This window comes from Marmota monax, unplaced genomic scaffold, assembly GCF_021218885.2.
Source record: "Marmota monax isolate L192 unplaced genomic scaffold, Marmota_monax_Labrador192_F-V1.1 WCK01_AAM20220418_F8-fsc00015, whole genome shotgun sequence".
NCBI lineage: Eukaryota > Metazoa > Chordata > Mammalia > Rodentia > Sciuridae > Marmota > Marmota monax.
The window spans coordinates 19,314,061-19,341,761 of NW_026692194.1; the positions used below are offsets into that span (position 1 = coordinate 19,314,061).

The 27,701-nt window shown below is 36.4% G+C and overlaps 1 protein-coding gene across 3 annotated transcripts in view; it reads right to left on the minus strand.

Moving 5' to 3' along the window:
• Positions 1–632: 632 nt before the first annotated feature.
• Positions 633–27,701, minus strand: part of Msh2 (mutS homolog 2) — a 61,942-nt gene continuing 34,873 nt past the window's right edge. Inside the window, exons 8-16 of one of the 3 annotated variants that reach the window (XM_046424670.2) lie at positions 24,854–24,963; positions 18,668–18,791; positions 15,092–15,242; positions 12,406–12,503; positions 8,242–8,487; positions 7,038–7,242; positions 5,108–5,355; positions 3,407–3,582; positions 633–1,069 (exon numbers count right to left, since the gene is read on the minus strand). In XM_046424670.2, the coding sequence (XP_046280626.1) occupies positions 899–1,069; positions 3,407–3,582; positions 5,108–5,355; positions 7,038–7,242; positions 8,242–8,487; positions 12,406–12,503; positions 15,092–15,242; positions 18,668–18,791; positions 24,854–24,963 (1,529 nt within the window). In that variant the 3' untranslated portion in view covers positions 633–898. The other 2 variants (XM_058573286.1, XM_058573288.1) reach the window with 2 other exon arrangements.

The window sequence follows — 27,701 nt, forward strand, 5'->3', positions numbered from 1 at the left end:
TAAGTCTCACCACAGATTAGAGGTGAGTGAATAGCAGGTTGAGTGCAAGGTCATACTCAGACTCTGAATTAATAAATTCCTTGGTGGGCTGGGGTTGTGGCTCAGTGGTAGAACACTAGCCTACCATGTGTGAGGCACTGGGTTCAATCCTCAGCACCACATAAAAATAAATAAGTAAATAAAGGTATTATATCCAACTACAACTAAAATATATATATATATATTATAAATAAATCCCTTGGCTAAAGTACATGCAGTTAGCTGATGGACACTGAGAAATCACTGGAAATTAATTTGGGGAGTAAGTGGGGTGGAGACTGGGGATTGAACCCCAGGGGCACTTAACCACTTAAGTCATATCCCCAGCCCTTTCATATCTTATTAGAGACAGGGTCTTACTGAGTTACTTAGGGCCTTGCTAATTAAATTGTTGAGGCTGGCTTTGAACTTGTGATCCTGGGGCTTCAGCCTCCTGGGGCACTGGGATTACAGGTATACCACTGTGCTCAGCTACTGGAAGTGATCTTCAATGGTGCCTTCCAGATTCTTCAAGTTTACAAGACTTTGGGGCACTTATTTATTAGAACACATATGAATAAAACTTAGTACAAAGAAATACGACACATTCGATATTCCACAAACTACATGATTTTATTTATAAAATTCAGCAAATTTTGCCCCATGTCCATTTAAATAGTCCTTAGTTACAGCTCTCAATTTCCAAAATAAAGATCTTTGAAAATGTACTATTACTAAATATTTTATTAAATTGATATTCAATGGGCATTGATAGTCAACTAGTCAAACACTACAGAAAAAGGGTTACTATAAAACAATACAAAAGTCTTACAGACAATAGCTTATCAATACTATTTTCATTCCATTCCTGGATTTTCTTTCATGTAGTAACCTTTATTCGTGAAATGATTTCATTTACAAAACTATTATTCTTTGCTATTACTTCAGCTTTCAGCTGTTTTAACTTTATTTTAATGTTTTCTTCCGACATTTCAGTAAAGGGCACTTGCTTCACCTTGGATAGAAACTCCTGAATAATTTTTTCACCTTGCTGAAAAATAAGAACATCCCAACAGTCATTAAGATGTCTTTTCTAAGTCACATTAGTTAGCAATAAATTGTTTTTAAAAAATTTCAATGTAAATATACTACCTACATTTAAAGAACATTTTTATTAGTATGTATGCAATGTCTAGGATACATAATAAAATCTTTAAAAATACATTTATTAATTTTTTTTCAGCTGCTGATAACAAAGGAATTGGAATTTTTAGTAGTTCTCAAGTCCCTCTGCTTTTATAATTCATATATAAACAATCTTCTGGGGAAAAAAAGAATTCAAGGTTTATTGTTAAGGCAAATAGTAACCAAAATTCTCTCTCACACACAAGCACACAATGCTTCTGTTTTATTTACAGTTTTTGCTGTGGTTATTATTTGCTATGTGACCCTTGGACATAAGCTCACATTCCATTCCTCACCTATAAAATGGGGATATTAATATTACCAACCTCATACATCTGTTATGAGAATTAAAAAGAGTTAATATGTGTAAGTTGTTTAGAACAGTCCTGACAAAGCATGTACTATATAAATGTATATTACTGCACATAAAGCAGAAGTAAATAGGATGCTTTCACACCAGGGAGTTGATTGGTAATAAGTATCTTAAAAGTAAATGGTAGCTGGGTGCAGCAGCACATGCCTGTAATCCCAGTGGCTTAGTAGGCTGAGGCAGGAGGATCATGAGCTCAAAGCCCCAGCAATTTAGCATAAAGCTTTAAAACTTTTGGATATATTATAATATCAAAAGCATACGACTTTTGTTCTACTTGGAAACCAACGATTCCATATAAGAACTTTTCCAATCCCAGATCACCAAAAGCAAGTAAGTTTGATATTGTAGCAACCATCTATCCTTCAAGTAAGAAGAAAAAAAAAAAAATCAACAACAACAAAAAACTCACTGGGTAAAAGTTAAAATAATGCCAAGTAAAAAGTTGTCATAATAAATGCTGCAATAAATGTTACAGGACTAGGCAGTGCATCAATTAAGATTCTTTTATTTTGTGTCTATAAAAATTTACTGCTGGGCTGGGGATGTGGCTCAAGTGGTAGCGCGCTCGCCTGGCATGCGTGCGGCCCGGGTTCGATCCTCAGCACCACATACAAACAAAGATGTTGTGTCCGCCAAAAGCTGAAAAATAAATAAATATTAAAAAAATTCTCTCTCTCCCTCTCTCTAAAAAAAAAAAAAAAAAAAAAAAAAAACTGTTAAAGAGAGAGAGAGAGAAAAAAAAAATTTACTGCTTAATTTTCTTTACTTAATATTTTCCTGGCATACAATTTTTTTTTAGAAATCTTCAAATAATTGTTTTTTTTTTTTTTTTTTGGTACCAGGAATTGAACCCAGGGCACTCAACCACTGAGCTACATCCCCAGCTGTTTTTCATATTTTATTTTGAGATAGGGCCTCACTAGTTGCTGAAGCTGGCTTTAAAACTTGTGATCCTCCTGCCTTAGTATCCTGAGCTGCTGGGATTACAGGCATACAAGACTTAGCTTTAAAAAAAACCAAAAAACAAGTTAGACATATGTTGTACCTTTCTGTGTAAACATCTAAGTTTGACCCCTTACTTAGAGAAGGCCCAAAATAAGCTCCATTCCTCCCATTAGAACAAGCATCCTGCCCACAAACAACTTATTTTAACAAACATTTGTCTCATACCACTTTATACTCTATGGTATATTTATTGTTCTTATCTCCTCAACTACAGTGTAAATAAATGGAAGGCAGAAATGAAGAATATCTTTAGATATCTTCACCATCTAACTTAACTGGACATCTTTATCTTTAGCTCCTTTGAATAACTAATTTTAAACCTAGATTTAGTATTCCTAATTTTAAAATCTTTTTTTTTTCCCCTCTTTTTGGTAATAGGGATTGAAACCAGGTCCTTGCCCATACTAAGTGTGTAATCTACCACTGAGCTATATCCCAGTCCTGAATGCTATAATTTTTTTTTTTTTGGCCTGCTACCCCTTGAAAATGCTATGATTTCATCATGCAGATTTACATGGTACAGAAATCAAAATATCAGAGATGGATTCTTGGCCATGCAAAGAAACATGTGAAAGCCAATAAGAATGATCAGAGCCTGGGTACAGTGGCAAATGCCTATAAACCCAATGACTCAGAAGGCCAAGGCAGAAGGATCACAAGTTTGAGGCAGCCTGGGGATGCAGTTCAGTAATAGAGCACCCTTGGTTGCAAAAAAAGAAAGTAAACACTGGAATCATTTATACAGGAAAGAAACTAATTCATCTTGGTGATTTGGTTTATGTAACACAGAGATCATTAAATAACTACAAAAACAAACTGACAAACCTCTCTTTCCAGATAGCACTTCTTTGCCGCTGGTTCTGTTTCATCACCTCCTTGTGAGACTCCAATATTCTGAAACTCTTCGAGTTCCAGGGCTTTTTGTTTGGCACATTCTATTACATGCCTAGGGAAATTAGCAAGCTCTGCAACGTGAATCCCAAAACTCTGATCACAAGCACCTAAAAGAAATTGGGAGGGAAAGAGTGCGTGAGGGAAGACGGTGAAAGACAGCAATTTATGTAAATGAATTTATCCTTCTTACCTTGTCATCAGGAAACTTAATTTTGGATTCTTTCAAATACATTAGCCAAATGTTTCAGAGTAACTTAGATAAAAGGATTTTAATCAAGCTTCAAGTGAGAAGTGATTATGACTTGGCACTTAGTGCTGTATTTTATCCTTGACAAATGTAGCATGAAAAATAAAAATAGCAGAGGAAAAGCTTGATAGATGAATCCTCAGAGGCCTACTATCTAAAGCTGAGAGGGAGAGAAACAAACAAAAACCTACCATCTCTGTGGTTTTCCCATTTTATGAGGAAAAAAGTACTAAGGAGAAAAGGGTTACATATACAAGTGTCACTAGTTAAGAACAGAATTAAATTCAAGACATACTGACTCATTACTAGTGAATGGTCCTATTATTTTCCCGGGATAAGTCACTCAAGAAAATCAGTAAGATGAGTGTATTGAAGAATTTATAGTATTTTTTCTTAGAAAAGTTGTTCACCATTCTTCTACACTCTCTTTTTGGGAGGATGGTGGGCACCAGAGGTTGAACTCAGGGGCACTCAACCACTGAGCCACATCTCCAGCCCTATTTTATTTAGAGACAGGTTCTCACTGAGTTAATAAGCACCTCGATGAATTGCTGAGGCTGGCTTTGAACTCACAATCTTCCTGCCTCAGCCTCTGGAGCTGTTGCCCAGCATACACTCTCATCCTGATTCTGAATCAGTGAAAACAAATGATAATGGAATTTTTGACCCAAGTAGGTAGCTTATATTCATTCCCATTTATATAAAATAAGGTGAATTAAGACAGTCTTTCCAAACATTTAATATGAATGGCGACTACAAAGTTATTACAGACTTTCTATTTTTGCCGCAATTATATATCAACTGTTAAAAAAAAAAAAAAATTAGCTGGGCGTGGTGGCGCACGCCTGAAATCCAGCAGCTTGGGAGGCAGGAGGATCGCAAGTTAAAAGCCAGCCTCAGCAAAAGAAAGGCCCTCAGCAACTCAGTGAGACCCTGTCTCTAAATAAAATACATTGGAGATGCGGCTCAGTGGTCGAGTGCTCTGAGTTCAATCTCTGATACCTGCTCCCCCAATCAAGTAATTAATTATTTTATTAACAATAAAATAACCTAGAGCCTTGGAACTTCAAAGCATATCGTTATTAGCTAGAGCTAATCTGACAAGGAATACTGCTACAGAGGTGGGTAAATCCCTCTGTGGCGATGTTTGAGACTATAGATTATTCTATGTTTGGAATAAGAGGTCCTATCTCAAGATACAGAAATATAGATAATATACAATGTTCCTGGCTCCTGAGACTGGAAAGTTACAACTAAATGTGCTTTACAAAAATCTCAATGATTGATACTAAGAAGGAATAAGGCAATTTATTGATTATTTTAAATTCAATAAGTTTTCCACTGTCACATTCTGAATTTAAGGTACATCAATGGTACATACTTACCTTTCTTCACCTGATAAAGCATAGTTAAGGTCTCTTCAGTGGTTAATGCTGTGACATGTAGGTTATTAACAGTGGGAATCTGTTTGGCTAAGGCAGTAAGTTCATGAAAATGAGTTGCAAACATGCAAAAAGCACCAATCTTTGTTGCAATGTAATCGGATATAGCCCACGCTAGTCCAAATCCATCATAGGTAGAGGTTCCTCTTCCCAATTCATCTATGATTATTAAAGAATCTTTGGTTGCAGACCTGAAACACATAATTACATGAAAATTTGCCATGGCACAGTATTTAGTAATACAAAACAAAAACCAAAATTAAGATAATACATTGGGAAAGATATATAGCACAAACATAATAGATTAATCACTCTAAGATTTTATGTGTGTGGTACTAGGGACTGAATCTGGGAGCACTCTACCACTGAGTGGTAAATCCCGGAGCCCCTCCCCTTTTTGAGACAGAATCAAAAATGCTGAGGCCAGCCTCAGAAGTCACCATTCTCCTAAACTACTGAGATTACAGGTACGCATCACATACCCAGCTAAATCACTTTTTTTTTGTTTTAAAGTACAGGGCAATGAACTCAGGGGTACGCAACCACTGAGCACATTCCCAGTCCTGTTTTGTATTTTATTTAGAGACAGGGTCTGAGTTGCTTAGTACCTTTCTGTTGCTGAGGCTGACTTTGAATTTGGAATCCTCCTGTTTTAGCAAGCTGCTGGGATTCCAGGCATGTGCCACCAAGCCCAGCAAATCACCCCCAAATTTTTAAAAAATAAAATAAAATTGAATAAAGATGGGAGCAGCGTTTGATGACATGAACACTCACATACCCTGATGGTGGTTGTGTAAATTGTGTGTCTGCCAAAGCCTCATCAATCCCAGTTATTACTATTCTTATCTTTAAACAAGTATGAGGATTTTTTAAAAAATTAGTGAATTTGCCAGCCTTTCAGTGATCCTTGGTTATTTCTTTTTTTCTGTAAATTACCAGATTATCTTTCAAATTATGAATATTAATCTAACTACTATGCCAAACATTTGTATTGCTTTTATTATTCCTCACGAACAACAGATCCTTCTAGAAACTATATTAACACATAATTTACTAGAAACCTAATGTATTGAAAGTACTTTAGGAGATACCAAGAAACAGAAAGTAAAGTCCCTGATTTCAAGGAAACTTCTAGAAAGTAAAATAAAGACAAAGAATTTCAGTAACCTATAAAATAAACAATGAACTACACTCATATCAAACAGCAGTAGCTGAAAAGAAACACCTATGATCTTAGTTTTTTATGTAAAGAAAATTCATCAGAATTTTCATCATTAGGGCCTTAAAGACTGGAAAGGACTTGGATAAAGGGCAAGAAGGAGTATTCCAAGTAGTATAAACAGTCGAAGCAAAAGCATCACAGGGAGGCAGACTTATAAGGAGGGGCTACTACCAGAAACTGTAGGGAAACAACTTCAAAATTAATCAAAGCTTTGCCAGACAGGATGGTACATGTCAGTAATCTCATCTTCTTGGGAGGCTGAGGCAGGAGGATCATAGGTTTGAGTACAGTCTCAGCAACTTAGCAAGGAATCAGTCTCAAAACTTAAAAAAAAAAAAAAAAAAATCACCAATCATACCTTCCCCACTTTTTTGGGACAGGGTCTCATATGTTGCCTAAGCTGGTCTCAAAACTTCCTGGGGTCAAGTGATCCTACCGCCCTGGCCTCCCTAGTAGGTGGGAGTAGAGGGACAAGTTACAGCACCCAGCTTCAAACACCCTTTTAAGAAAATACAAAGTGCACAAAGTTTGTAGGAACACAACCATTAGACTCTGATAATGTTTTCAGATATTTTATGGATAAATCTTTTAATGTACTTCTTATGAGATGTACATTCATTTCCACTTCAGGGCACTAGAACAAGCAATTACCTGAGGATAGAAGCAGTTTCCAGCATTTCAGCCATGAATGTGGAGACTCCTTTTAACTGACTGTCACCAGCCCCCACCCGAGCCAAGATGCAGTCCACAATGGATACTTCTGCTGATTCACACGGTACAAAACATCCAATTTGGGCCATGAGTACTATCACCCCAGTTTGGCGAATATATGTTGATTTACCTCCCATATTGGGACCTATAAAGCAAATTATATCAAAAAGCATTATTAACTTCTTTCTGCTAATAAGTGGACTGCTAGTCCTAAGCTGTATACTGATGATTATTCATCTAAGCCACATGGCAAATTAGAAGAACCATAAGCCACTCAAAGACGTGGACCAAGTCACTGCCCATCCTACCCCTTAAGGCAATGCTATTATTTCTTCAGAAAAACCAGCACTGGGTCCTTCATCAGGAGGAGTATGAAAAATATCTCAACTATAATTTGACTATGGTCTAGAAAGATCATACACATATCTCCCTGCAGCTCACAGAGATGCCTGTACCTTATTTACTTATAAAGTAGTCAAAGTCTAACTGAATGGATCAGCATTGGTCAAATTCTTCAAATCACTTAAATTTCATCTTAAAGCTCTAAGATACAACTCCTCTTTTGGCAACCATCAAATTATTTGCTAGGATTAGATTAAGTACATAACTTAAAAACATATTTGAAGAAATAAAATACAATCCTGTTTCCCAAATATATCTGTCCTAAGACTCCTACTTCCTTCCCTCTTTTGATCTCTCGAGTCTTGTTATGATCTCTCAAAACACCTCAGCTTAGATATGTTACATTGGTCTATATGCAAGGCTATGCTGTGTTTAATATGAATATAGTGCCATGTCTTAAAAGAAACTGCTACCTAAGCTGAGGTTCTTCTAGCCATCAAATTTTGCCTCTCCTTCAACGACCTCAACTTCTGAAAGTAACTGACTCAAATACAAGCTTTGAGGGGGATGCTGGTTTTTAAATGCTGTGAACCACTGAATCAGAATACAATATTTTCACATAAGCCTTAATCTCCCCTCCAAATCTTCCCTTTAATCCAAATGTGAATATTTTACTAACCAGAATGAACATGTTCGTTTTCTAATGTCAAGGGTTGGATTTTCTTCGTAAATTTAAAACATTTGTATTCTAACATAAAAGAAAAATGTTACCCGCCCCAAAGTTTTTTTTTTTTTTAAATACCAGTAATGATGTGGAACATCTGTTTATCTTTTTCAAAGTGTACATCATTAGGAATAAATGCAACTTCATCTTGAATTTCAACACAAGCATGTCTGGATGCTTTCAATATAATTCTTCCTTGTCCTTTCTCCAAAATGACTGGTCGTACATATGGAACAGGTGCTCCATTTGACACATGAGCAAAGCTGACAACAGCATCTAGCTGAGCTAACACATCATTTAGTGTCTGCATTGGCTCTACATAGCCTGTATAAAATTAAAAACAGAAAATGTACAAAGGAATATCAAATAATTTTTAAAAAGATATAAGCTATAAGAATAAATTTAACTCCCACATATGGGAGTTTTAAAACCCATTTCCCTAACATACTTTTTCCTTTTTAAATTTGTTATTTTTAGATATATATGACAGTAGACTATATTATGACATATTATACATACATGAAGTAAAACTTAATTAGGTCCCATTCTTGTGGCTGAACATGATGCGGAGTTTCACAGGTGGTGTATTCATATACAAACATAGGAAACTCATGTGTGATTCATTCATCTTTCCTAACACCATCCTCCTTCCTTCCCTTCATTCCCCTTTGTCTAATCCAATGAACTTCTATTCCCCGCTCCCTTATTGGGTGTTAGTATCCGCACATCAGAAATATGGTTCTTGGGATTGGTTTATTTCATTTAGCACAAGAGTCTCCAGATCCATCCAAAGTCAGAAAGTCCTTTTCTTTTCTTAAATATGTTTTAGTTGTTGTTAGGACTTTAATTTATTTATTTGCAGTGTTGAGAATTGAACCCAGTGCCTCACACATGCTAGGTTAAGTGCTCTGCCACTGAGCCGAGCCTCCTAACATACTTTTTAAACAAAATTTTACTAGACACTGTTCCACCAAAAAACAACCCGAACACAAAAAAGGTTGAGGTCATGGCTCAAGGGTCAAAGGTCATAGCTCTTGTCTAGCATCTGCAAGGCCCTAGGTTCAATGTCCAGTGCTGTTTCAAAAGAATGTGATGCTTTTACTTACCAAAATCCAACAAAATATCATACCCTCAATTTTAAAACATACTTTTTCCTGAATTTTAAGAATCTGAAAACAGGATGACACCTCACAACCATCACAAGAAATATGCATGCACTCAGTAGCAAGCTATAAGGAGACTATTAAGACTTATGCATTTACAAACCAACGACTGTAAGATTGTTAGCTGAGTTTTTATATTTTTCAATCAGTACCACATGCAGAGAATTTTAGCATAAATTTAGATCCATAATTGCCACTTAAAACACAAGATTCTATTCACTAGAGCATTCAAAAGCCCCCGACACAGGCTAGACAACATGTGAAGACAGTAACAATGGTCCAAATTTTCAGAATAGATTCTAAATGTCAACAGTTTGGAGGGGTGGTATAACAACAGTATGACAGACTCACATGTCACACTATTTCACTAGTCATTCAAGTGTAAAGTATTTAATTTTAGAAAAACCCCAAATTATAAATTTAATCAAAAGGCAGGACTTATTTTTAATTGTTTCCATAAAAGTGATAAAATGTTTTGACAATAAAAGTTTACTTATTGGAGCGGGATTGTGGCTCAGTCGTAGAGCACTTGCCTAATATATGTGAGGCACTGGGTTTGATTCTCATCACCACATACAAATAAATAAATAAAATTTAAAAATATTTTAAAAATTCATTTACTTATGAATGGGTTGAGTACAAATAATTCTGTTCTGTTTTATCATACTTTGGTGCACACCTGTAATATTAGCAAATTGGGAGGCTGAGGCAGAAGGATAGGAAGTTCAAGGATAGCTTCAGCAAATTAGCAAAGCCTTAAAGCAACTTAGTGAGAGCCTGTCTCAAAATAAATAAAAAGGGGTAGGAATGTTGAGCTCATCTCTAAAATGACCCAGTTTTTTAAAAAATTTTTATTATATTTTTCTCTAGCAGATCTTTTCTTTAGAAACCTCTAGGAAAGAGTGGAGTATTTACAATGATTATTTATTTTTAGCAGTGCAGGGGATCAAACCCATGGCCTTGTATATGCTAGGTAAGCACCCTACCACTGAGCTACAACACCAGCCCCTATAATTATTTTCAAATTCATAAGATTTCTTACATACTGAGAATAATTTTACATATATATTTTTAGAAAGCATCTTAACAAAAAGTATATAGTCTTTAGCACGACAAAATGTGGCTTGGGGCTGGGGATGTGGCTCAAGAGGTAGTGCGCTCGCCTGGCATGCATGCGGCCCGGGTTCAATCCTCAGCACCACATACAAACAAAGATGTTGTGTCTGCCGAAAACTAAAAAATAAATATTAAAAAAGGTTCTGTTTCAATTCAGGTTAACTCCATATACAGAACCTTCCATTTAAATGTTAAAACCTAGACCCTTTCACTAGCTAAGTGGTGAATGTTCTTTTTTTTTTTTAAAGATTCACAGTATTTACATGGGTTCTTAAAAATGCAAACAAAGTTTGGGAACACAATTCAGCTAAATTATTGTGCTACAGTTATCTGATATCACCAAGAGAAATGCAAATTTTACAAATCAATTCAATTCATCTCAATACCAATACATAAAGCATATTAAAATAAAATCTTTTAAGTTTTACATTTCCTTCTCCCTCACTATGTTGTAACAATAAAACAATCTACAACTAGTACTAGGAATTGAATTCTGTCTCACACATGCTAGCCATACCCTCTGCCCTTGGTGCTTTTTATTTCAGAAGAGTCTCTCCAAGTTGTCTAGGCTGGCCACAAACTTGGTATCTGCATGCCTTAGTCTCCCAAGTAGCTGGGATAAAGACAAGTGTCACTGAACCCAATTTATAAAATTATACCTCCAAACAATTAAAAAAAAAAAGATTCTTTACCCTCAAATAATTCAGCATACATATTCTGAGAACAAGGACATCCTCCTACTTAATCATAATGCCATTAACATATCCAAGAAATTGAATATTGATAGAAGATGGTCTCATATTAAACTTTCCCAATTGTCCCAAAAGTGTCCTCAACTCTAACCTAATCTAGTAAATGACTATAGACCCCACTGCATTTGGTTGTCCTGTCTTTTTATATCTCCTTTTTTTGGGGGGGGGGTACCAGGGAGTGAACCCAGGGGCACTTAACTATTTAGCCACATCATCCGCCCTTTTTAAATCGATTAGGGCTTTGCTAAATTGCTGAGCTGGATTTGAACTCACAATCTTCCATCCTCAGCCTCCTGACCCACTGGGATTACAGTCATGTGCCACCTTGCCCAGAAATATCTCCTTTAATGTAGAACAGATATGTCCGTTCCTCTTTTTACTTCATGATCATGACATTTTTAAAGAGTTTAGACCTAAAAAAGAAAGTCCCACAATTTTTCTCCTTAATTATAGCTGAATTAAATATTTTTTTGTTAAGAATACTACATACATGGCCATGTAATCTCATATACATGGGATTACATGTTTGTAATCCCAGCTATTCTGGAGGCTGAGGCAGGCGGATCTGGAGTTTTGAAGTTAGCCTTACAATTTAGCAAGATCCTGTCTCAAAGAGGCCCAGGGATGTAGCTCAGTGGTGGGGTACCTGCATAGTGTGTACAAGGCCCTGGGTTTGATCCCAAGCATTTGGGGCGCTGGGTGGTGGTGGTGGGGAAATACTAGGTGACTGTATATCCTCTCTGTACCATATCAGGAAGCACTTAATGTCATTTGTCCCATGACTGGTGATGCTAACTTTGATCACTCGGTTGCTTGCACATTTCTGAAAGGTACAATAAAGGTCAATATACACACAGTGGTGGTCAAACCTTTCAGTGGAATACACTGTCACCTGTAACATAGGTTGAATTCTGTTCTAAAGGCAACAACATAATGCCAAGTTGTGCTATCGCTTTAATTAAAAAAATCATTTCAAACAGTGGATCCAGAGTGGACCAGATTCTGAACATCTACAAAATGGCACACAGAACTCAAAATGTCTTGCTTCATTTCTAATTTATATTTCTACAACCTAATCTGTTGAACCCATAGATAGTGGGTTAAAACAATTTTTGTAAAACAAAACATTCTTCAAACATCCTGATTCTTTTTTATTAGCAAAACCCAGGTCACATTCAGAACAGTTAATATAATGGTTCTCTTAAATTTACCTGAAGAAATATTGACAATTTCTTTGACAATGGCATCCTGGGCCTCTTCGTATTCAGCTTTATTTTTAGTATATTCTTCATTTAAAGAAGACAACTTACTGCAAATCAAGATAATGGCATCATTAAAAACATCAAAATATTTACTAGATGTACATTACCTAAAACATATCCAGAGTATCTGTCTTATGAAACATCAAAACTGATCATTAAAATGGAAATACAAGTAGAAAGTGGGACAACCTATAAGGTGCAGATGTGGCTAGAACTGTTTATTTATATTCCTCTCCAATGTTTAGAATAACACATTGGCACAGCATTGGCTATAAAGATTTTTCACTCGATTAAAATTCTGACCTATGACCTTTTATAAATACTTAAATGAATCCTTACTTAAGAAGAGGGCCATTCCCATTTTAACACACAAATATGTTTCTTCTCATTTTGACTGTATATAACTATCTTTTGCTACCAAAGTTCTACAAATGAGGAAAATGCTTTGAAAACTATATCTTATTAATTGAAAAATGTGAATATAAAACTAGAAATTAAAATAACAAAAAATGAAGATGAAAAAGAGGAAAAATATTCACTGGCATCAAAGAAAGGGAATGAAATTACCAAAAGAAGGGACCTAGAAGAGAGAGGGAAGTAAGCATCTGAAGTGGAAGGGTTAGGGCAGCGACTGTGTACTTGGTCAATAGCACAGCACAGTATAGCTCAAGAATGAGCAAGTAGGAAAACACACACACACACACACACACTCTCTCTCTCTCTCTCTCTCTCTCTGAAAGGGTAAATGGAAATAATTAAAGGAAGAAAAGCAAGAGGCAAACACATTGTAAAAACAGAACCACTGAGTGAAGAAGTGAACTGAAAGAAAAGCTGAAGTAGGCAGAGACCAGATTACATAGCCCATATGAAGACTTTTAGATTTTATTCTGAATAATCAATAGGCACTGGAGGGATTTTTGTTTGTTTTCGTTTTAGGTGGACACAATATCTTTATTTTATTTTTTTATGTGGTGCTGAGGATCAAACCCAGTGCCTCACGCATGCCAGGTGAGCGCACTACCACTTGACCACATCCCCAGGCCTGGCACTGGAGGTTTTAAGGAGAAAAATGATATGATCACAGAGTCACACAAAGGAAGCATTCAACTGCTCACTCCTTACAAGTGAAAAATTTTTCTGCAACTTTTGGTACCATGAGGTCATCCAGTTTAATTTCTTTTATGTAACCAACCCATGTTGATCTAAAGATGATTATAACACCAAAAGTCCTTCCTTCCTCCCTTCTTTCCTTCCTTCCTTTCGGTACCAGGGATTGAACTCAGGGGCACCCAACCACTGAGCCATATCCCCTAGCCCTATTTTGTATTTTATTTACAGACAGGGTCTCACTGAGCTGCTTAGCACCTCACTAAAGTGCTGAGGCTGTCTTTGAACTCGTGATCCTCCTGTCTCGCCTCCCGAGCCGCTGGGATTACAGGTGTGCACCATCAGGCTCGGCTAAAAGTTCAGTCTTATGTAAGCTAAAATATATATATTTCTTAAAACAGGAGGAATACAGTGTGTTGGGAAAACAACAGAACTAGACTTGACAACAGAAGACCTGAGTTTCATATCCATTAATATTAGCCGTCTAACTTGGGGGAACTGAAATCTATGAAAGTAATATTCATGTTCCATTTACTTCAGAAAGGTGTTATAAAAAACAAACTTGATAGATTGGGGGTTACCAGGGATTGAACCCAGGGTCACTTGGCCACTGAGCCACATCCCCAGCCCTATTTTGTATTACTAAGAAACAGGGTCTCACTGAGTTATTTAGCACCTCGATTTTGGTGAGGCTGGCTTTGAACTTGTGTTCCTTCTATCTCAGCCTCCTGAACTGCTGGGACTACAGTGTGTCACCAAGCCCACCTAGAAGATTTCTTAATATTCTTCTATGAATGATTTGCATCAGGAATTTTCTAAAATTAGCAAGTGAAAAGGCAACAGAAACTGGTAAGGAATTTTTTTCAACACAGAACATAATAAAAAAGCTGTAATTTAGTGAATGGCCTCGTGAAGGCTCTCCTAAACTAATTTATACATTCAGTTGAAATACCGAAAATTTTTAATTTGATAAATGATAGTAAAGTTTTCTTAGGAAAAAAATAACAAAATAACTAAAGCAGAGGCATTAGGAGGAACTAGCTCTAATGGATATGAAAACATAATATAAATAAGGATTCAAACTATAGAGTATGACAAAAGAATGGTGAGACAGTTAAGAGAAAAAAAATAGCCTTAAATAGGCTCAAATTTCCACTTCAGTCAAGGAGGGAGAGGATTACTTTACAAATGGTGTTGGGACATTTGACTAGCCTCTTGGAAGAAAGTAAAACTTGACTCTTACCTAATGCTTTATACCAATGAATAATAACTAAGGTAAAATCTTCCGATTACAGATAATTCACATTTCACTAGAGAATCCATGCAAGTATTGAAGGCTTAAAAATATAATATAGGGGCTGGGGATGTGGCTCAAGTGGTAGCGCGCTTGCCTGGCATGCGTGCGGCCCGGGTTCGATCCTCAGCACCACATACAAACAAAGATGTTGTGTCCACCGAAAAATAAATAAATATAAAAAAAAAAAAAAAAAAAAAAAAAAAAAAATATATATAATATAGATGTGCAAACCTGTTAGTAAATTTAACACCATTCTTCTGGATATCTACTGTACTAAAGTTTTTATTATTACGAAGGACCTTTTCTTCCTTACAGGTTACACGAAAGTAGTATCCAAACTGTGCACTGGAATCCAATTTAATCTGTTTGCCAGGGTCCAATCCTTTAAGATAAAAAAAAAAAAAAGAATAGTATGTCATAAATACCTGCAGCCACTTATCAGTGTAAATGTTTAAAATCATTAAATCTAATTAGTAAAATATACACTTTTATTATGTGATAGCATTCTGGAAATTATTAGTATTAGCATCCTGGAAAAGATAAAAATTTCACTTCACTCAAGAAACTACACGAAATAAGGATACCTAGCTGGGCATGGTGGTGTATGCCTTTTAATCCCAGTGGCTTAGAAGGCTGAGGCAGGAGGATTGCCAAATTCAAAGCCAGTCTAAGCCAGGTATGGTGGCTCACGCCTGTAATCCTAGCAGCTCAGGAGGCTGAGACAGGAAGATCACAAGTTCAAAGCCAGCCTCAGCAATGGCAAGACACTAAGCAACTCAGTGAGACCCTGTCTCTTAATAAGAAACACAAAATAGGGTTTGGGATGTGGCTCAGTGGTTGAGTGCCCAAGTTCAATCCTGGTACCGCCCCCCAAAAAAAGGCCAGTCTAAGCAACTTTGCAAGATTCTGTCTCAAGATAAAAAATAAAAAGGGCTGGGGATGTGGTCCAGTGATTAAGTGACCCTGGGTTCAATTCCCATTACCAAAAGAAAGAAAAAAAAAAAAAAAGAATATCTATAAAAATCCTTAAAGTCCCTCATAAGTGCTGGCTTCTGATGGAAGTTGTTTGCAGGGTAAATCCTCAAAGGGTGCAGACCATCAGCATGAGGTAGCATACACTGTACCCGACGTTTTGGACATATGAAGATGCGTAAGGACTGGCCCACCCAGGACAAATTATACATGAATCCTTTTCTTAACCAAATCATTTCTTTAAAGTTAATTAGAGTATAATTAAAGTGATCAGATACTGCCATAAGCAACAGTACATGCCTGTAATCCTAGTTACCTGGGAAGTGAGCAGGAGGATAGCAAGTCTGAGTCTAGCCTGGTCAACTTAGTAAGATCCTGTCTCAAAATAAAGAATAAAAGTGGGTAGTGTGGGGGGGGACTAGGGATAGAGCTCAGCAGTAGAGTGTTGGCCTAGCATGTACAAGGCCCAGGATTAAATTCTCAGTATTACCGAAAAATAAAATTAAATAAGGTGCCCAAAGGCAATTTCCAAACAAATCTAGGACTCTGACAACAAAACTCCAGGAATACTGAAATTTATATATTTTGTTAAATATAGAAAACTTCACAGAGCAAGTAATGTGCTTAATCAGATTTTATGAACCTAGGTTTTAATTTTTGTAATTAAATACCCTCTCTTCATAATTTCATTCAACTTTAGACTTCAAACTAGAAGAGAAAAATAGTATCTACAAATGTATTTATTGAAAAACAGTAATTAAATGTTACAGGGGCAAACAACTAAGAGCAGACTTCACTTGACCAGGGAGAAAAAAGATAGTAGAGACCTATGCCAAAATAAAATCTGCTTTGAATAAAGAATGTCTCAAAATGTTCAAAGGGAAGTGGTTGTTCCAGTGAAAAGTGTAGTCATTCAGTGATCAAAGTCTCAAACCAAAGGACCACAAGAAGATGTGATACTATTTGCTGCTCACGTATATATTTCAGTGTAGTGCTAGTAGCATATCCCTAAATATGAAAGACAATGGTATTTATGGAATAAATGCTATATTGACTTAACACTTGCATATTTGTAACACTACAAAGATCACAACTTTATTTAATGGCTTACAACCTCAAAGTGTAGAGGTATTTCTGATGGCATGTATGTTTAAAAACCCAAAGCACTAAATCTGACCTGTTAATTTTATAGGGGGGGGGGGGGGGCAAAAAAGTTGAAGACCAGAAAAATTAAATAACTTGGTAAAAAGCTCCCCAAAGAAAAGTTTTCAAATAATAAAAAAAAGTATTCAAATCAAAACATGAATTTATGTTTTCCATTTCCATTTCCCAGCTCCTTAACCTACATTTGCAGTGTTTCCTTTTCCTTTCCTTTTGGTACCAGGGACTGAACCCAGGGGCACTTAACCCCTCAGATATATATATCAATCAGAAAAATGTCCAACCAACCAAATTAACATACTGTGAAACACAGAAAGTCACGGGTATTTTATCCTTCTAGTAAGTCAATATAATAATGTCAACTCTAATTACTTAAGAGTATCAATATCCTTACCTTTGAAATGAATAAAGTAGACCTCAATAACTTTAAGTTAAAGGCTCTTATTTTGGGATCTAATTCATATATGACTCTTCATGAAAACTATGTGCAAATTTTTCTGTGTCTATAATCTGTATCTGGGAAAAGGATCAGTAAATTTCATCAGGTTCTCCATAAAGTTTAAGTATTAAACTATGTCCTGAGAGGTTTTCTCATTCTAAGTCTGGGATTCATTTAGTTATTCAACAAACATGCACAAGATGCTCAGCACAAAGAGATTTTAATATCCAGAGTAAAGCAGAGTGAACCCTTGGGAATTAACAGTCTAATGTGGAAGATAGACATTGATTTTATTTATTCTTATTTTTCATATTTTTTGTAGTACTGGGGATTAAACCTAGGAGTAGTCTACTGAGATGTTTACATCCTTAACTCTCTTTATTTTGAGAAAGGGTCTTGCTAAATCGCCCAGGCTAGCATTGAACTTATGCTCCTCCTGCTTTATTTAGTCTCCAAGCAGGTGGAATTAAGGCCACCGTGCTCAGTGTGCTTTAAAAAAAAAAAAGAAAAGAAAGAAAGAATTAATAAAGTGCTTGTAAATTTCAAGCCAAATCAATAAGCTATTATTCCTAGGAGAATAAGGCTAATGGTGGAACTGACATTTAAAAATAAGGGCCTTGGGCTGGAGATGTGGTTCAAGCAGTAGGGCCCTTGCCTGGCATGCGCGGGGCACTGGGTTTGATCCTCAGCACCACATAAAAATAAAGATATTGTGTCCACTGAAAACTAAAAATAAATATTAAAAACTCTCTCTCTCTTAAATAAATAAATAAATAATAAAAAATAAGGGCCTTGGGGCTGGGATTGTAGCTCAGTGGTTAGAGTGCTTGCCTAGCACACGTGAGGCACTGGGTTCAATCCTCAGCACCACATAAAAATGAAATAAAGATATTGTATTCACCTCCAACTAAAAAATAAATATTAAAAATAAAAAAATAAAATAAAAATAAGGGCCTTTTGGCAGGAATGTGGGGTAATACTGGGGGAAGTAAGTAAGATACTTCTGGCACCACTGTGTACACTGTGTAGACAAAACAATCATTCAAGCCAGGTGCAGTGTTGACTCCAGACACTGAGGCTGGAGGATCACAAGTTTAAGGCAAGCCTCAGCAACTTAGCGAAGACTCTGTCTTAAAATAAAAAATAAACAGGACTGGGGATGTAGCTCAGTGGTAAAATGCTCCCAGGTTCAATCCCCAGTACAAAAAAATTTTTTTTTGAACTTCCATTCTTACCAAGATCTCGGGCTGCACTTATTAATGTGGACTGCATCTTCTTTTCCAAGTCATCCATTACTTCTCTTAATTCACTCAGATTAGGATCAAATGAAGGTTTTACAAGGAATTCATGGTTTTCCACCTAAAAATAAAGAGTAGCTACATTATATAAATAATGGGTAGAGACAGAAATCATAAAGCATATATTTTCTTCTATTTAAAAATTCAGCTAATGTTTTCAGTTGAATGGTTCTCTATCTAAAAGTTGCTGAGTCACAATTATTAAGAAGTACTTATTAAGAGATGTAAAGTTCTATTATTAGAAGCTTAGGGTTCTAGATATATGAAAATGAATCACATGAAGTAAATACAGAAATAATGATCCAAATAACCCCATCAGTAGTCTTCACTTTTTCTTAAATCTTCCCTAAACATTACTAAACAATGCTCAGTGTTCAAAACCTATAATAAAAAGTGTGGCTTTACTCAAATCAAAAATCCATCCTAGGAATCTCAAAAAGTTAACATATTTTTTTTTTTTTAATATTTTGTGTGTGTGTGTGTGTGTTGCTGGGGATTGAATCCAGGGCCTTGTGCATGCAAGGAAAGCACTATATCAACTGAGCTATAGCCTCGGCCCCTCTAAACATACTCCTAAAGTACTTTGTTTTACTAAATTCTTACCAGTGTTAACAAGAAACCAAAATGAAAAGTAGATCTTACTTAAAATAGCAAAAACATACATAAAATATTTAGAATAAATTCTTGATAATACAGAACTTTTATTAAGACAATCTACTAAAAATTTTAAAAGAACTGGTAAGTGAAGAGACAAACTCTGAGAAAACTAAATCAAATCGTAATAGCTCTTCATACCTAGTGATTGTTCATTAGGAATCTGTTTTTGAAACAAAACAAAATGACTAAAATTCTAATGAAATACTTGGCATTAGAAACTATTGAACAGATAATTATATATAAAAGTTCAAGAGAGTGAGTCAGTTTTCTAAAACAAAATGACAAAAACATCTTTAATAAATGAGGTTGAAATAAACTGATTCTGTTCTCCACTTAATCAGAACACATCTTCAAACACCCAAAATGAACTACACATAAACAAGGAATTAAAATCAAATTACAGAAAGCTAGTAAAAAAGGAAATAAAATATTTAAACCATCAAAATGAAAGACTAAGTAAAATGTTAAAATTTTGCCAAGAATGGTAGTGAATGCCTATAATCCCAGCAATTCAGGAGTTTAGGGCAGGAAGATCCCAAGTTCTAAGCCAGTCAGGACTATTTACTGAGAAAGCTCAGTGGTTCCCTTCCTTCCTCCCTTCCCTCTTTGAACCCAGGGGGGTGGAAGACTAAACCACCGTGTACATGAGTGATCCTTCACATGACTCCTAAGTGCACAGCTGGAAAACAATGACGCTTTCAGAAATTGTACATGAAACAATTGATATTCCCTGGAGATCTCCTCAAAATGGTTCTGAATCATGTAATTTAAATGCCTAAATTCATCTCAAGTACCTATGATGACAGTGAAGGGTTGAATTCACCTTATAACCTCAAACAAGTTTAAAAGTTTATAACTGAGAATAAAGAAGATACTATACTAGGTCAACTCCCTAGAGAATCTAGAGCAGGTTTTAGCTAGAAATCTGATTTACTTAAATGACAGTAATGCATTACTATAAACCATGAAAGTCTACAGTTTATAGGACAATGTTCTGGGTGGATACTACTGATGGTCTACATAACAGTTGTTTCCCCCTGGAGGGAAACTGACTTCACAGCCCAATTTGGTTACGGGTCAATCATCACACTCTATTTTCCAGGCCATGATTGCTGTTTAAATGGTTCTATCATGGCAAGATTCTTGCTTGGAACGTTGCCCCAAACTTCTGGCAGTTGAAATTAAAATCCCAAAAGATAGACAAGATTAAGAAATCATATCTCCTGAATGGCATCACTAAATGGCTGGATCCAAGCAATCCAAAACAAGACAAGCCATTTAGTAACTCTTAAGTACATGATTCAGAACAGACTGAGTTTTGGGTTCTAAAAAATAAAGTCCTAACTATAAAAAGTTTAATCTCAGATAGTTAATCTATTATTTTTTGGGGGGAGGACCCACAACTTACATCTTATTGTCATAATGTTAAGGCTGAAGGCATCTAGAACATATCATGATGGCACAAAATTTGTTTTGCAATTATCTAAGAATACCACCATTCCCCCAATTCCCAGATCGGCTTAAGAGTCTACTGAAAAAACTAACTTGTCAGAAATCATCTCCAATGACCACAGAAAACTGGCTCTCCTCATCAGGAAAGAAGTAACCACCACACTTAAACAGACACTGCCTCAAAACTATTCTCTCTCTTGCATTCTCTTAAGGGTTATTTGCCTTTCCTAAGTCATTTTTGCCCTTTCTCCCTCTCCATTTTCCCTATTGACAGTATATAAGCCCCAAATTCCAAAAGCCATTTCTCTTGCTAATTATCTTTTGTCAATTTAATTTGCACCCAATCACTAAAACTGAAAAAAGAAAACCTTTACTTTCCTGACACCATTAAATACTAATGTCCTACTTTCAGATTAAGAAACTGAGGTTTACACCTATAGCACAAGAGTTAAAATCAAGAATCAACAAATGGGACATACTCAAACTAAAAAGTTTTTTCCCAGCAAGAGAAACAGTAAGATAGGTAAATAGGGAGCCTACATCCTAGGAACAAATATTTACCCCTCACACTTCAGATACAGCTCTAATCTCCAGAGTATACAAAGAACTCAAAAAATTAAACAAGAAAACAAATAACCCAATCAACAAATGGGCCAAGGATCTGAACAGACGCTTTTCAGAGGAGGATATACAATCAATCGATAAATACACGAAAAAATGTTCACCATCTCTAGCAATCAGAGAAATGCAAATCAAAACCACCCTAAGATACCATCTCACTCCAGTAAGAATGGCAGCCATTATGAAGTCAAACAATAACAAGTGCTGGCGACAATGTGGGGAAAAGGGTACACTTGTACATTGCTGGTGGGACTGCAAATTGGTTCAGCCAATTTGGAAAGCAGTATGGAGATTCCTTGGAAAGCTGGGAATGGAACCACCATTTGACCCAGCTATTCCCCTTCTCAGACTATACCCAAAAGACCTAAAAAGAGCATACAACAGGGACACAGCTACATCAATGTTCATAGCAGCACAATTCACAATAGCTAGACTGTGGAACCAACCCAGATGCCCTTCAATAGATGAAGGGATAAAAAAAAAATGTGGCATTTATACACAATGGAATATTACTCAGCACTAAAAAACAACAAAATCATGGCATTTGCAGGGAAATGGATGGCATTAGAGCAGATTATGCTAAGTGAAGCTAGCCAATCCCTAAAAAACAAATGCAGAATGTTTTCTTTGATATAAGGGGGGTGACTCAAAACACAGCAGGGAGGAAGAGCATGAGAAGAAGATTACCATTAAATAGGGACGAGAGGTGCGTGGGAATGGGAGAGAGAAGGGGAATTGCACGGAAGATGGTAGGAGACCCTCACTGTTATGCAAAATTACATATAAGATGGTGTGAGGGGGAAGAAAAAAGAGAGAGAGACAAACATGTCACAGTAGAATGGGTAGAAAGAGGGGAGGGGAGGGGAGGGGGGATAGGAAGGGTAGCACAATACAATAGACACTAGTATGGCCTTATGTATAAATGTGGCTGTATAACCAATGTGATCCTGCAATCTGTACATGTGGAAAAATAAGATTAAGATTACGTACCCCATTTGAATCAAATGTATGATATGTCAAGCTCATTGTAATGTTTTGAGCAACTAGTAAAAAAATTTTAAAAAAAGAAACTGAGGTTTATCATGTCTAAAGTGGCAATAATAAAATTAAGACAAATACCCTATGCTTTTCAAACTATACCCATCTAATTGGGGGTGGCGGGGTGAGGGGATTGGCGTTGCTGGGGATGGATCCAGAGCCTCAAGAATGCAAAACACATGCTTTCTACAAATGTTAACAAGCTTTTGAACATTCTCAATACATAAAGTAATTTGGGGGTAAAAACTGCCCACTGACTAGCTAAGTGTGCAGCATTTCATAAAGGCTACCAACTGGTGGAAAGAAATTGCATTCATTATCGCTGAAGTCAACTGCATTATCTATTAAAAACAAGTAGTTCTCAAAGTACAAAGCCAAGAAAAACAGCATCAACAAATAGGGGTATGCGTTAAAAATGCAAATTTTCTACCGAAACCCTAGACCTAAAGAATCTGATTAAAAGCCTGGAGTCTAGCAATTAAGACCTCCAGGGGATTCTAATACCAGCTTAAGTTTGAGACCCATAATACTGAGGTAATATTATAGCAAATTTTAAGAACAGCCAGGTGCAATGGAGCATGCCTGAGGCAGGAGAATCAAGAGTTCAAAGCCTCCCTCCACAAAAGTGAGGCCCTAAGCAACTCAGTGAGACTGTCTCTAAATAAAATACAAAATGGGGCTGGGGGTGTGGCTCAGTGGTTGAGTGCCCAAGTTCAATTCCGGGTACCCTCCTCCCCGGCAATTTTTTTTTTTTAAAGAATAAAGGTAGCTAAGAGTGGCAAAATAACTGCAGCATTTCAGCAGAGCTTCACCTGGGCTCTGGCTCTGCTTCAAATGTGTGTGTGTGTGTGTGTGTGTGTGTGTGTGTGTATGGAGAGAGTGTGTGCATGGGCTCATGCCCAAGAGCGAGTTCACGCTAGCTACAATGACACTAAAAAGCTCAATACTTACTGTTTACTTCCCTATTATGCCCTATTATAGTCAGAGTTTCTGTTAACCATCAAGAAGTATCTTTACATTTTCCATTTAAAGGAATGTTTACAAATATCCAATTTTACCCAATTGAAGGGAAGGCCAAGTCCTCAGCAAGGAAAGTAAAACACATTTAGAACCCAGATGGCTTTCAACAGCATTTCTAACTCCCATTGATCTAAAAGTTGAGCACCTAAAACCATTCCACTAATTGCAACATTACAAAGGAAACAGTAATTAAATATAAGTTACCCTAAATAATAAGTAACCTATGTAAGTTCTTTGGTTTCTTAACTGACAAGTAAACTAAAATATATTAAAAATCGGAAATATTTTATACCCACACACAAGCACGCACACATGTGCATACACACGCGTGTACTTTTAAAATCCAGAGAACACACAGCAAATGGGATCTAACTTTTTAAAGTCTCAAATAATGATACAGTAAAAACAAAACAAGTCAAAGTCATATAAGGCAAATATTAACACAAACACAGATACTGAACTGTTAACCTTAATATAATTCAAGCACTTATTCCCTACACTATAATTTCAACAGGAAATTAAGAAAGTTTTCAAAATAAAATACTTTTTTTTTTTTTGTGGTATTGGGGATTGAACCCAAGGCCTGTGCATGTGAAGCAAGTACTCTACCAACTGAGTTATATCCCCAGCCCTTCAAAATACTATTTTTAAAGTCATGCAATTTGGAGGCATTATAGGGCTCCTGTATATTAACTTGTTCATAAACAACTTTTTAAAAATAAAACTTTTTACGAATTTTATAAATTTTGCTTTGAAATTCATTTTTCACGTAAGGATATTTCCTACTTGAGAAACTATTTCCATTTTACATTTATAATAAATTAGCCATCTCCCCCAAAGAACTTCCCTACATAGAAAATAAACAAGGGAAGTTTTCTTGGGTCCTACCTTTACCTCCCTTCCAGTGACTATAATTTTCTTTCTCTATTGGAATTAAAGTAAAACTCAGCTGCATATGTAAAATCACTTACTTATATAAGATTTTCTTCAACCAGGCCACACATACTCACTCAATAATCTCTTCTGTTAATATTTATTTTCATCCACTGAAACACTGTTCAAAAGAAAAACCCTGGTGCACAGTGGACCAGCCATGCCTAGCATGTGCAAGGCCCTCCATTAAATCCACAGTACAGCCACCTCCCCCTGCCCCTGCTCAAAATCCTCTTCTGTCACTTAACTTACATCCACTGCCTGCAAAGATGCCACAACTGTGCCCAAACTAGGTACTAAAAGAGAAACCTGAAATATTTTCTAATGTGCTTGAACTTTTGCTTTTGGTTGTCCTTTACTTTTCAGGAATATTTTTGCTTAAATTAAATGTATATTGCATACCTGATCCATATCTAAAGTTGTTTCGATCATTTCCTGAAACTTGGAGAAATCAGACCGAAGATCAATAAGAGGAGTCACAAAAACTGCCAACAACAACACCTGGTGTTTTCCTGAAAGAAACAAAAAGAAAGAAAGAAAAAGGTCTCATTATTAAAAACACAAGACCACTGATCATAAAAATTTTAGATAGTGAACATCATTTGATCGAAAAGCATGAATAGTGCAGTAGGTCTCCAAAGTTACTATTTATTTAGGTGTTTTAACTCAAAAATTAGTATTAAGTTTATTTTACAGAGAGGGAAATGATGTGATCTAGCACCCAAAGCTTCCCACTAATAAATCAATGCCTCCTCTGCATGTCTGCCATCTCCTTCAAAGGAGTACTAGAGATGCAGAAATGCAACATCAATTACAACTAAATTTCATTTCATTTTTTATAGATCTAATAACCCAAAATCAAAGCCTTTTTTTTTTTTTTTTTTTTAGAATTTTAGTGTTTATTTTTTAGTTTTTGGTGGACACAACATCTTTGTATGTGGTGCTGAGGATCGAACCCGGGTTGCACGCATGCCAGGCGGGCCCGCTACCGCTTGAGCCACATCCCTAGCCCAAAAGCCTTTAAAATAAGACCCTTAACAACTATATTCCTAATTTCCATAATTAACACAGTATATTCCAATTAACAGAGGTTAAATCAAATCAAATATTTAAATACTGGAACTTTGCTTAATGCTACGTAAAAGTACATGCTAGGGAATGATGTGAGGAGGAATAGAAGGGAAGCAACAGAGTAGATGGTGTGTAAAGGAGTAGAGACCAAGTGCCAGTACCAGCTTTGCTGCCCTCTGTCTTTGTCCTCTATAACAGGTTACTCTTAGTCCCCCTTTCCTTTTCTGTACAACAGAATAACAAGTTACCCAGAAGATGGATATACAACACCTAGTACAGTGCCAGACATTTAAAAGCACCTCAAAAACAGTTACTATGCATTATTACTATTACAACACAAGTACTTCCTCCACCTATATAGGGATTCTGAAAGTAATCTCTTAACATACTACATGTCGCACCAAAGAAATTATTTTCAAATTTACAGAAATGTCAGTAGCTCTTGAATGAGAAAAAGCTACCACAAAGTCAGTAAAATTATTTTTAAAATTCATGTTTTATTATTAATCACAACACGATCTACACATACTGAAAAAAGAATACACATGTGTGAAACACTCAGATTATAAACAACACTTTGCCCACATAATGTCTGTTGTGCTACAATGTCTGGTCCTTTATTCCTAGTTAGCTTAAGCACTATTGGTAAATAGAATGCTGGCAACAAATAGCAAGGGTGTCATTGGTTCACGAATGATTTCTTTTCCCCCAGCCCATTAATGTTTTCAAACCATCAAGGACAAGCTCACACAAAGAATAAGCTGTAGCAATGAAGACTTCAAAAGGGTCGGCTTAATGGCCACTGCGTTTTCACTGTGAAAGTGTAGGGGAAATGTGCAAAATTGTTTCTCAATAATAAAAAAACCGAATTTTATCCCTGGTACGGATTTACAGTTCTGATGAAACTGACCTCCGTTAGAAGTAAATGCCTCAAGAACTTACACAGGATGAAACAAGATCCTTAGATTCTAAGGCTACAAAGGGTTGACTAATGTTGGGTATAAATGCAGTGGAGGCCATGTTTCTATTGAAGTTTGTTGACACATGTGTTAGTAATGGTTTTAAAATTTTTGTGTATTTTGAGGTCTGCTTCAACCCTGTTTTTCCCATAAGCTCTGTTATTTTTCTAGCTCATGACTGTAGGTTTTCCAAGAAAACACACATGGTTATTATTACAGAAATGCCTGTATAAATATTAAAATCTGTCACTCTCACCATGTCCTCTAGCCCCTCAAACACCTAGGCCCACTTTATGTAGCTCTTCATAGAGTCTGTCTCCCCTTCTGAGTTCACCAGCCTCCTAACCTGCAAGCTTTCACTAGCATCTTGAGAGAGCCCTTCTTTTAACTGTTAACTTCTACTGAACCCTGGCTGCCAATTTCCACCTGGGGTTTTTATTTGTTTGTTTGTTGGGGGCCCTGGGGACCAAACTCAGGGGAACTCCACCACTGAGCCACATCCAAGCCCTATTTTGTATTTTATTTAGAAACAGGGTCTCACCGAATTGCTTAGCACTTCACTTTTGCTGAGGCTGGCTTTGAACTCAAGATCCTCCTGCCTCAGCCTCTCGAGCCGCTGGGATTACAGGAATGAACCATTCAGCTATCCACTAGATGCTTTGAAAACTATATTCTCCACTAGTTACCAGAGCCTACAAAGCACTATGTAAGCTAACAAGATCCATGGACCCCTTGAATTCAGGGTAGTACCATGAGCATAGAAGGGAAGTCAATTACACCTTTATTTTCCTAATCTCTAACTAAAATTTAGCATTTCCTTCCATTATTAATGTAGGCAATAAACATCAGTAGTACTACCAGTATCTGAGCCTTTGTTTCTAATAAAAATAAACCTATATTTTCATATCATAGTTTTTGGAGATATCTTAAAGTATCATTTAAGCTCATTATTACTTCAAAACTCAAAGAATTAGCCACGTGCAATGATGAACACCTATAATCCAAAACTGAGGAATCTGAGGTAGGAGGACTGAAAATCTGAGACCAGCCTGGGCAACACAGAGACTCTGCCTCAAAATAAATAAAAAGGGTTGGGGATGTAGCTCAGTGGTAAAGCATCCCTGGATAGAAGACCTTCTGTCAATTTTTTTTTTTTAAAGATATAGGGTCTTGTATTTTGTCCAGACTGGCCTCAATCTCCTGGGTCCAAGTGATTTTCC